The sequence below is a fragment of the Arachis ipaensis genome, chromosome B05 (genome assembly GCF_000816755.2).
Source record: "Arachis ipaensis cultivar K30076 chromosome B05, Araip1.1, whole genome shotgun sequence".
Classification (NCBI taxonomy): domain Eukaryota; kingdom Viridiplantae; phylum Streptophyta; class Magnoliopsida; order Fabales; family Fabaceae; genus Arachis; species Arachis ipaensis.
The window spans coordinates 125,642,038-125,654,825 of NC_029789.2; the positions used below are offsets into that span (position 1 = coordinate 125,642,038).

Genomic DNA, 12,788 nt, shown 5'->3' on the forward strand with positions numbered 1-12,788 from the left:
TAGGTGGTCAATAATTTTTAATATAGTTGAAAAAGAATAGATACACTTTTTAATATCTCTCAATTTGTTACTTCTTACTATCCCGACTAATTAATATACAAGCATTAAGGTCTCATTTAAATAACATCTCAAATAAAAATTATTTAGAAAAAGACTCAAATAGACTACCTACTTCTTACAAGCAATCTGCATTTTCTAAAAAAGTTAAACAAAATTTTTTTTACGCAATTCACAATCAATGATTGTAGCTTATTAGCCCAATATCACAAAAAAATTTAAATTTAACCGTTCCATTAACAATGTTGCATTACCAAATTAATTACCATATCGTCTAACCGGCAGCCTCTGTAACGACCTGAAGTTGTCAGCCTTTTTCTCAAATTGGTGCACTAGTCACAACTGTATTCCCTCCACATGTAGTGCACCAGACACAAACACGTAAGTATCCATATGTTTGGATGTCTCCTAAATTTAGACCATAGAATTTTTCTTTAATCTAATCACCTCTATTTTCAATGTTGCCTTCAAATGCAAGAGAGAAAGAACGATAAACAGAAGAGTGAAAAAATGAAAGAAGAAGAGGTAGAAGAGAAGAAGTCAAGGAGTAGAGGAAGAGTTAAGTGATAGGAAGGATGAGGAAGAGGTAAAGTAACAGAGGAAAAGGACAAAAAAAGGAAGTACTAAAGAGAAAATGATAGAGAAATAGATTGAAAAAGGGTAAATTATGAATTACGAAGAACAGTGATGACATAGTCCACAATATTTGATTATGTTTGTGTTTGTATCCTTGTTTCTCGTCTTTTCCCCACCCCCAACAACATAAAATATGTATCATTTTGTCCTAAGACACAAATTTTTGTCCTTTCGTGTCTTTGTTTTTATACCCAACACATTTTATCACATCATATTTCTATCTCGTGTGTCTTAGATCAAAACCAAACATATCCTAAAGTCCATAATATATTTTTGTAATCTAACTTTTTATTTCTCATCATACTATAATATAGTTTAAAGTAGTTTCGAAAAAGTCTCAATTGAGTTCAAGTATGAGATTTATTATATTTTCTTACTTTCGAAAAGAACTTATTTTATCCATATGATATTCTAATAAATCACTAACAAGATCAAGCAAATTGTTGACAAATGTAGAAATAAGTGGCTGATGATGATTCTTTGATGATGTAATTTACTAATTTTTTATTGTATGCCCTTACTTTGCAATAACAACTTCTTTAATGATAAGCTTTCCTCTAATAACTAACTCATTATCATAGATGCTAAAATTATCCAAATTTAATATCTTAGAAAATTCAAAGGTAAAGACCAATATGTTTGAAATATCCTCCTCACTTAAAGAATCATCAACATCATTATGCAATGCATTTTGATCTCTTTTATCCAAGACACACTACTACATAATTGACTTTTACTAACATTTAAAAAATGTTACCAAATTATATTAAAATGTTACCTATGTATATTAGTAATATTTTAACAAGTGTTAAATATACCCTATGTTACTAAAGAATTTTACTAACATTTTTCTAAAGATTTAATAACATTTAGTAAAAATGTTACAAAAAATATTCTATAGTAATATTTTGAGAAATGTCACAATAGATATTTCTTGGTAACACTTAAAGAAATGTTACAATAGATAGTTTTTGTAACACTTAAAAAAATGTTACCATAGATATTTTTTGTAATACTTAAAAAATATTACAATAGATATTTTATGTAACATTTAGAAAAATGTTACCATAGATATTTTTTGTAACACTTAGAAAAATTTTACTGTAGATATTTTTTGTAACATTTAAAAAATGTTACAAAAAATCTTTAGTAATATTTTTTTAGTTATATTATACTATTTTTTATTTTATATTATACAAATATAAATATACTAAAATTAATTACTATAACATAAAATATTTCATTAAATTCACAAATTCACAAAATGAAATTTTTATAGACTCTTTTATTAATCAATAATCATTGTACAAGTTTGCTTCCTGATGCAAATAAAATGAGAAAAAAAATACTTATAGCACTTAAACTCTATTTCCATTGCGAATATCGCATTTGACAACAACTGACAAGTCTCCTACGCGCTCTTCATGCAGAATTGAACTTGGAGAATTTGATTATCGAGGTATCAACAAATCAACTGTGCAGCAGGAAAGCTTTTCTATCTCTAACCACTCTCTCCTCTTCGGTTTTGCAGGGAAAAGAAGCCAATACTGCAAATCTAAAGCCCATTGTCTAAGCTCATATTCACCATTTCTACCTTGGCCACCACCATTACCACCCCAGCTTTCGTCTTCAGCAAGAAGGGCAGGAAAGTTTGAAGGTGACTCGACAACAGATGGAGGGACAAGCCAAGTATTTGCTTGGAATCCATATGGAAGATTGCCAAACTGAACGAGATAAATTGTTAGGAAAAGAAAAAGGAAAAATCTTTTTTATTTAAAAGAAAAAATAAAATCAGTTGGTATAAATATTACCTTGTTATGTTCAGACTTCAGAGAAAGCTTTCATTAAAGATTCATATGCCTGCACCAATTAGAAAATTATTTAAAAAGATTTCAATAGAAAACTTGAATTTCAAAATTATGCTTGTTTAAAATTTACAGAACAACCAACACAGAATATAGAAAACGTTAAAACTTAAAATATGAATATGTTCCATTACAGCAACAAGTTCATGATTAGTAACCAGAAAACTACATACATTAGCAAAACCTCGACTTAGCTCTTGCAGAAGATCAACCAAAGTGTGACTTTGTAGAGATTGTTTTCCAACAATATAAAACCCTTTCTCTGAAGCCGCCACTTCTATTACCTTCCCATTGCAGATTTTAACGTGCATGCCCTAGCACCATTTTCAGCTTCAAAATTACTATTATTGTAAGAAATGACAGTTTAATTTCTATGCTAATTGTATCTGAAATATCTGAAATATCAAATTATTGTCAAGGTCAGACAACCAAGTAGCCTCATTTTTCAACTTGTTAAGAAAAATGACTACCTGTAATTTCCCTCTAGCAAGAGCTGGTTTTAATATGTTTGCAGCATCAATCGCCCCTTCAGCTTCTCCTGCTCCAATCAGAGTGTGGACTTCATCAATAAATAGTATTATCTCATTACTCTGTTTGATTTTCTCCATTAGTTTCTTCATCCTCTCTTCAAATTCTCCACGATATTTAGTTCCAGCTACAAGCAGTCCCATATCAAGGGTTATAACCTAAATCATGCGGAACAGAGGGCTGATTAATAGCGTAGAAATGAAAAGGCATATATGAGTAACTAGCACAAGTGAAAGTATAACATATGATCAATTATAAAACGGATCACCATTTACATTCTATAGAGAGAATAATCCTGCTTACCTTCTTTCCCTCCGTGGTTTCAGGAACATCCCCATTTGCAATACTCTGGGCAAGACCTTCAGCAATAGCTGTCTTCCCAACACTAGGTTCTCCAATAAGGCAAGGGTTGTTTTTGGTACGAAGGAGACCAAGAAGCAAGTGTTCAGATCCAATATAATTGTGACCTGCAAGTTAGTCAATGTTAATAAGGGTAATTCATCCAATCCTGTGCTCCTTTACTTTGTTTATCCAATTCAAAACTCTTCAAACCTTAACTGACTCTTCAAATAAAAAATAAATAACAATTACAAAAATTTGGGAAAAAATAATATGATCTTGACCCAATTTAACCATATGATCTTGGCGACAGGGACACCTCTCGGCATCTGCACGGCCAAAAAGAGCAATTAGTCAGCTAGAGTACATTATGCAAAGATTCTGGTTTCCAGATTCATTTCTTGCATTTGATTACTTGCTCAAAACAAAGTATGTGAATTATGTGACAAGTGGATTTGTTTCTAACTGGCAGAATGTGACGAAGGGGTGAAATGGAAACACAAAAAAATTGTATTAGCAAGGCGATTTCAGCAGGTAATAAGTGGCAAATGAAAGGCGCCTTTAATTACATAGTTACACTGGTTTTCAGCAACCAATTCTGCTTCTAGTAGTTGTTTAACTCGCTAAGAACTGCATCCTTTAAAAATCTTCATGCTCTTCAAAAATTGCTTCTAAAAAAGGATTACAAGGTTGTTTTCTAAAACAAACATGTATCTTCATTCACTAGCACTAACAAATATTCATCAGAAGCTTTAAAAACAAAGCAATATGACATAACATATTATTATTGTATCTTCAAGAGGCAATACTAGAAAGCATAAAAAAGAAATAATGAAGAGCATAGAAATGTTGGTAAGATATAATTTAACAAAGATATACCTGGACAATTGACAAGAGTGAATCTATTCCATCTAGGGTTGAAGCACGCACAGGAACACCTACGACAGGCAGGGGAGTAAGAGCAGCAACCATACCTGAGATATAAAAAGCTTAATTAATGCCAAAAGACAATTGATCTATATAAGAAATTTATATAAATTTCAATTGAAATAGCTTACCGGGCAAGTGAGCTGCGCCACCAGCGCCAACAATAATAACTTGTATGCCCCGTTCATGAGCAGAGGAGGCATAAGAAAACATTAGTTCTGGAGTTCGATGAGCTGACACTATTCTTACCTGAAATTTGATGCAGACATAGGTAAAGAAAAATATCTTCATACAGCACCAAAGTAAAAAAAAAAGGAAATTAATTAATTTGACCTCATGAGGAACATCAAACATCTCCAAGAACTCAGCAGCACTCTTCATAATAGGAAGATCTGAATCAGAACCCATGATGATCCCCACACGTGGAGTTACTACATTCAACAAACAAAATAAAGAATAACCAAGTGCAAAATGAAAAAATTTTCATTTCAAAGATTATTGCAAAATAAATGACAATTAGAGGAAGAAAATTAGTGAATTTATGTTAGTTCCATGATCTTATCGTACTACTCTCCAGTCATTCACCAACTAATAACAATTACAAAACTGTTCATAAAAAAAAAATTTTGTTCACATGAAAATGGAGTTGAGTTGATATTTTCAATACTTTGTCAAAAGAGATTATTGCATCAGACTTTTGGTGACTTCAAGAAAATTTTTATTTTGTATATTATCAAATCATACTCTCTTAAATTGTACTATGTCCAAATTTCTCTAAGATATAAGATATATAGTAACATAAAATTCTATGAGGCATTTCTTCAAACACCTTAAATGCACTTCCAAAAGAATAAAGAACTTTTATTAAAAAAAATCGGACTCAAAAAATTTGAATTTATTATCATTCATCAAACACAACATATGCATTCATTGGCATAACAATGAAAATTCATTAACTATAATTTTTTAGCTATAATTGATAAGCCAAATGAATAAACAAATTCAGCGAAAACTAAGAGAAGTTACTTGTGCTGTTGAAGTTTCTCTTTTTCGATCTGCAATAAGAAATTTCATTGCATGATGTTGATGAATTGCTTAAGGCACAATCAGGTAAGAGAACTAGCATGAAAGACTTGTGAACCTATCAAATCAACCTTTTCATTTTCAAAATGATTGAAATGAGTAGTGAAGCATGAGACTAACAAAAGGCACAATTTTCAGAAGACATGGATTCAATTTAACGAGATTAACTTTAGACACAAGAACACAAGCATAAAACAATAGATTATGTGCTACGTACCTTAAGAGTTTTCAATTCAGATCCTAGAGTAGAGAACTCATGTTGACAGTGACGATGGCGTGACGAAGGCTTCGATGACAGTGGCGGAAGAGAGATCGAAGAGTCAGAGCAAGAGATTGAAGAGGATTAAAAGGTGGATTCAAAACTTCAGAGCAGAACACGCGATTGTGGCTTCCATCTTGAGGAGAGATCGAAGAGGCAGAGTAAGAAATTGAGGAGGATGGAGACGAGATTTCACGTTTCAAAGCACTGAGAGTGAGAGTGAGATGTGGTTTTGATTTTGAAAACTAACTGAGAATAGAATAGGTAACACTTTTTGTAACTTTTAAAAAAAATATATATTTGCTAACATTTGAGTATAAATGTTACTTAAAATTTAATTTTATGATAACTACTAACATTTTAACAAATGTTAACATATAAATGTTACTAAAAGTCTAAAAGGTAGTAGTGACATATTGCTCACTAGCATCATTTTCAATCTCCAGCCAATTTTACACCTTCAATTTCAAGATGTTCATATTCTTTATACTCCTAAATTAACAAAAGTAAACACCACCACCACCACTACATTTTTGATGTACATAATTCTTAAGACGAAGTTGGTGTAGAGCATACTTTATATAATAACAACAATAAATAAGTCTCACTGCATGTAAACTTTGAGTGTTGTTATGTTGATTAATCAAATGTGAAAGTAAAATTTTATTATAATATTTTTCAATTTCTATTTTAGTAAGAGTTATTTCTACCTATATTTGTATATTCAAAATCAATATACAACTCAATTATAAAATATTAGTTTAAAAGCGGATAAAAATACAAAAGATGTATGCACATCTCCCTCATTTCTTATTAAACCTCTTGAATACTAATATTTCTATTAATAATACAGAATAAAAATCTAAATCTCACATATTTGCTATTACTTTTTGAACATTTAATTCCTGAATAATTAGTATTTTTAATCTATCAAAAGAGATAATTTTAAGAATAATTAATAACACTATCTTTATAACATTAGTTTTGTTCTTTTATTAGTAATTTTATTAGTGTTCTAAATATTCATTAGTAGAAATAATTATTTTTTCCAATACAAAACAAATTCCAATTGAAAACTCCAACTCTTTTGGCATGTTCATTGTTCAGCATAGGTCAAGTACTAATCCCTTCCGAATCTAACTCAGTTTAAGTCTTTTTATGCTTTTTTTGGTCTTTGTCTTGCACAATACATATTCACTCACACACATTACCACTACTAGTACATGAGTAAATAATTATTTCTAATCATTAAAAATTTTGATGTTGATAAAATTAACCACAAAAAATAAAACTAGCATTGTAATCATAAAAGATTAATTTTCTTTGACAATACTACCCAATTATTAAATTAGAATTGACTCTATTGAAATTCTTTTAAAATTCCTAACTTACCTTTTATATCATTCTCTCCATTCTAACCATTAACTCTTTAAGAATCAAAATTAAAATCAACCCTAAACCATGGAAACCCTTGTAGAATTAAAACCAAAATCAATCTTAAATCATAAAATCTTTTTCAAAATCAGAACCAAAATCAACCCTATACTATGAAAATTCTTTCAGAATCAAAACCATAATGGATCCTAAACTATAAAAATCCTTCCAAAATTTGAACCAAAATCAACCTTAAATCATGGAAACCCTTCTATAATCGGAACTAAAATCAAACCAATGTCTTTTTTTGTCAATAATAAAATTCAGAAATATTTTTGTTAACACAAAAATATTTCAAATACAGTTTTAGTAATTTATTTTTGAGTCTCGCTATACATCCAAATAATTTTACATCCAAGTTATTTAGTTTACACTGCTGGACTTCATCTTCTTCTTTCTCCTCCTCCTCCTGCTTCTTTTTCTTCTTCTCCTTTTTCTTTTTCTTCATCTTTTTTTTATTATCGTCATCGTCACCACCACCATACCACCATACCACCATATCCATCTCCTCCTCCTCTTCCTCTTCCTCCTCCTATTTCTTTTTTATTTAAATTTCTTTAATCTCCTCCTTTCTTTGTTTCTTTCTCCTCCATCATCATTATCGTCATCACCAACAATACCAACATTTTGCTAATATCTTTATTGATTCTGATTCACTGTGGTGATCGAATGAACAGAAATATTATCAAAATGAAACCATTGTATAATACCAAATGAACCGAAAATGGTCCATTATATAAATTCGAATTTAGAAACACCTGCGACTCGAATGATCCGAAAATACTATCAAAACAAAACAATTGTATAATACCAAATGAACCGAAATTGTCCATTATATAAATTCAAATTCAGAAACACTTGCGTCTCGAATGAACCGAAAATCAGCTTAAAACGAAACCATTGTATAATACCAAATGAACCGAAAGTTATCCATTGTATAAATTCGAATTCGATGATAATAATAACGACGATATGTATTAGAAGAAGATAATAACGATAACGATGATGATTATGATGATGATGATGGAGGAGAATGATGAAAAGGAAGGAGGAGACGAAATTCCAATAGGAGAAGGAGGAGGAAAAAGAAGAGGTATTGTTGGTAACGACGGTAATGAAATTGAAAAATAAAAAAAAGAAAGAGAAGAAGAAGATGTAGCATCCGAAATGAAGAAGAAGAAGAAGAAGAAAGGAGAAAGAAAACGGGAAGCGCAATGGGAGAAGAAAACCAGAAAAAAAAATTACTTGAATGTAGAGAATTACTCTTTATGTTAAAATTTTTGGTGGTGCAGCTCTTAACCAAGCAGGTAAATTAAATCTACCATTTGTCTAAGCCTGACGTGCATTTAAGCCTTTAAGCTTAAGGGTCTCTTACATGTTACACAAAATTTTAATTTTGTAAGTCACACAAATGTGATTCGGCTGTAAGAGCAACACCAATGGTATAAAAGTGGAGTCCCTCCTCTGACATACAGGGAGTTTGAAGCACTAAAGGAAAAAGGAACTGAGTTCCTTCACGTGGATCAAGGAGGGGAGTCCCTTCTCAGAGAAACTCTTGCATTCCAATAGAACTTTGACACATGACAAATAATTAAAAAGTTAAATTAAAATATATAATATATATATTAAAATAATAATTAAATTATATTAAATAATTATATCTTTATTTAATTAAAGATTTATATTAATAAATTAAATATAATTTAATTATTTAATATAATTATTTAAATAATAACTAATTAAATAATTAAATCATATTTAATTTATTAATAATTATAATAATTAATTATATTAAATAATTATATCTTTATTTAATTAATAATTTATATTAATTATTCTGGCCAACTTAATACTAATGATTCATGTATATGGAAACACTAATGGATTATCATAGACGAGATAGAAGTAATAGGTAACGTGAATCGTGGTGTTTGAGAACGTTAGAAGTAAAGTTTTAGGAAAATGTATACTCCTTATTCGTGCTAAAGTAGTTTGAAGTCATCTCTTTCTTGATTGCTTGCAGAGAAATTTTTGTTTCGAACTTCTTTCTTGAGATATGTTTTGATAAACTCTCGATCATATCTTGTCATTTATAAGATATGATTTCCTTCACATGAACTGAATATGCCAAATCTTTTTCTTTCTTTTTTTGACGTTTTGAAAATGAAGTTGATGCAAATTTTTTCTATCTTATATCAATTTTCGAGGACGAAAATTTTTATAAGTAGGGTAGGATGTAAGATCCCAAATTTTTTAAAAATTAATTTAATAAAATAAAATTTAATTTAGTAGTTATTATTATTATTATTATTATTATTATTATTATTTACCTTTTGGCCGAAGCCAAAGAAACAAAGGAAAAGAAAATCTAAGTGTGGTTAGTACATGCATGAATATATATATATATACCATGAGGACACATGCCACTTTTATTTATTTAACCTATGACACTTGGCTAATATTCATTTAGTTATCATCATCACTTGGCCGAAGCTTGTAAAGGGCAAAAGAAAGAAAATTGGAGACGTGGCCTAATACATATGTATACATGTATAATCATGACACCTAATGAGCTTTTTATAAATTTTAATAATATTATTGTAAAAAAAATAGTAACTAAATTAATTTTAATTAATTAATTACGTGGGGCTACAATAGGGACTAAAGTTAGTTCCTCCTAATGGAGAAGAGAGAAATGCTTTAAGTTCCTATTTACTGTTTATGACGCAAAAACTGATGTGGAGTTACTTTTTACGACATGTGGGTCATAAATAGGGATTGATATGAAGTAGTTCAATAGAAAATAAAAATATGTAGTAGCTATATGACCCACTTGCCAAGTAATTATCAAACATATTACATTTTTTTTGTTGTGTTTTTTGTTTCTCTTGACTTTTCTGCTTTACATTACATTAACCGAGTTAAGCCTCAGAGTGGTCCCTAAAGTTACACTTGTGTTTCATAGTAGTCCTTGAATTTAATAGTTACTCATATTTGTCCCTGAAGTTGTACTCCGGGACTCAGTCTCGTCCTTCCGACACATTCCCTCCATCTGGTGTTACCGAAAAGTTGATCTGGACAAAAGGGTAACACGCTGGCGACGCTAACGGCTAGCTGACGTAGATGAGTAAACTTTGTTGAGTCAATTTAGTCCCTAATTTGAAGTTAAAAAACCCTAATTCCCGAATTTGAAGATCAATCTTCAGTGCCCCCTTCTCTTCTTTTCTGGTCTCTTCCCTTGGATTCTCTTCAGCATCTTCATAGCCAGACGGCAATGGCTAGCGCGAGCAATGCAGCTAAGAGCTCAAACAATCCACGATTGTTTGGAAGCATTATGAGGAGAATGAACAGAAACAAGGATTTGCGTTTGCCAGAATGGTGTGGGTGTGGGTCGAGACCAGTGCAGCGGCAGATTCTAATCCAGGGAGACCGTTCGTGGGTTGCCCAAACTACAATGTAAGTGGTTGTTATTATTGTTTGCTGTAATTCTGGATATAAACTTGGTTGATTCACTTTCTTAGGTGCAGACTGTAGGTAAAAGGTGGTGTGGGTTGTTTCTGTGGGTAGATAAACTTCTTGAAGAAGATGTGATCATATGTGATGGTAGAGCAAGCCCTTCAATTGACAATGAAGAATGGAAGATGAAGATTGCTTGGAAACTTGGAAGATTAGAGTCTGAAGTTATGGTTCTAATAGTGGGTGGAGTTTTGATGTTTGTATTTATGCTGCTGATTACAGTAGATGTTCTTCTCTTAAAGTTAGATAGGCAATTTGGCCAATTGTATCTGGCAAAAAATAAATGACATGCATATGTTATTCCTGTAGTTATACTTATCAGTTTGTTTGAAAGAAATACAAATTAAAGTGTTTGACACTGCTATGCTTGCTGTAAGATCCCAAATTTTTTAAAAATTAATTTAATAAAATAAAATTTAATTTAGTAGTTATTATTATTATTATTATTATTATTATTATTATTATTTACCTTTTGGCCGAAGCCAAAGAAACAAAGGAAAAGAAAATCTAAGTGTGGTTAGTACATGCATGAATATATATATATATACCATGAGGACACATGCCACTTTTATTTATTTAACCTATGACACTTGGCTAATATTCATTTAGTTATCATCATCACTTGGCCGAAGCTTGTAAAGGGCAAAAGAAAGAAAATTGGAGACGTGGCCTAATACATATGTATACATGTATAATCATGACACCTAATGAGCTTTAATATCACAAATTTTCACTCATTTCCATTAGCCATAATCAGTTTAATTCCTTTCAACCACCACCGAACATAAACCAAAAGGAAAGAAAAGAAAGAAGGCCGTGAGAGAGGGAATGAAAAACCATGGAATCTTAATCTTTTTGAGTTTGATTTCTTGTGATCCGTAACTTCAATAAAAAATTTAATCCGATAAAAGTGTTCGTATCCTTCTCCTCTACGTGTTGGCGTTATTTTTATTCGGTAGAAGTTGACGGTGACGTAGATCCTCTTCCTTTTGAGTTCGGCTAACTGGAGTTCTAGGAAGCACAGACGATTTCTGACGCCTTCTCCTTCAGCAGCTCGGTCAGAAAGCTTCTTCGGAGCTTTCGATAATTTTGATTTCATACGAAGGTAGGGGATTTTGTTTTGAAAACTGTTTTTAAACTATGAATGTCATGGAAGTCTAGTGGGTATTTGTAAATAATTTATGATTATTTGAAATGACTGAATGATGAGTTTGAGTTGTGTTTGTGACTGAATTTGATAAATATGTATTTGATTTCTCGATTGAAAAGAGGTTGAAAATGGTTCAGTTGGAACCCGAAAAAGGGTGGCTAACCCCGAGTTTTAGGGGAAGTGCTGCCGAGATTTTATAAAATCTGAGGTTTTATTTGAAAATTTATTTTAAAAGATTTGGTTTGAAAAATTAAATTATTTAAAATATATTTAGTTAAGAAAAGATTTACTCTATTTTAAAGTTTGATTTATTAAGAAAAATATAAAGTTTTAAATACAATCTTTTAAGGAGAGATTTTGTTTTAAGTAAAGATTTGAGCTTGGTTTATTAAGAAAATGAATCTCTGCCACAGGAGAGCAGAGAACAAGGATTTAAAGAATATATTAACTAATGAAATGTCTGCCACAGGAGAGCAGATGTGACATTGTTTGGGCCTTAGTGCCAAATGTAAAGTGGGGACGCCCACACACTGAGAACTGTTTTCCAGATGTACGCTTATTGATTTGCTTGCATATTTTAAAAATTGGAAAAACAATATAAACTACTAATATATTCATCCAAAATATAATTTTTGTAAATAAAATGGAAATGGACAGTGTTTGAATGCATCTTAATTGCATATAAGAGGACAAAATAAAACTAAAAATCTGACACAGATCAATTCAAGAAAGTCATAATTCATGTTTCATAATGTAGAAAATACATCCAAAATAAGGTATTATAAAGTCATAACAATAGTCAACATGTATACCAGAGTTGTCAAAACATAAGTCTGATAAGTTTCCAACACTAAAATCCCCAAAGGTCGACCAAACGGGGATCAAACCCAATTTCTACAAATCGGCAAAGATGAAAACGGAATAATGCAAGAAGTTATCGAAAGTGATCCGGAGAAAGGACCTGACGAGGTCTTAATGGATTGCTAAATAGTAA

General features: G+C 30.9%; 1 protein-coding gene and 1 long non-coding RNA gene across 2 annotated transcripts; both read right to left on the bottom strand.

The window, feature by feature from the left end:
- Positions 3,179–3,513, bottom strand: LOC110263000. The gene is made up of 2 exons (XR_002348011.1): positions 3,390–3,513; positions 3,179–3,244 (listed from the first exon to the last, which is right to left on the bottom strand). It is a non-coding gene; the product is annotated as an uncharacterized LOC110263000 (long non-coding RNA).
- On the bottom strand, positions 3,674–4,952 carry LOC107641049 (phosphoribosylaminoimidazole carboxylase, chloroplastic-like). Its single transcript, XM_016344559.2, has 4 exons — positions 4,686–4,952; positions 4,484–4,601; positions 4,305–4,399; positions 3,674–3,754 (listed from the first exon to the last, which is right to left on the bottom strand). Exons 1-4 carry the CDS (start codon positions 4,758–4,760, stop codon positions 3,674–3,676), a joined length of 369 nt encoding a protein of 122 aa, XP_016200045.1. The 5' UTR covers positions 4,761–4,952.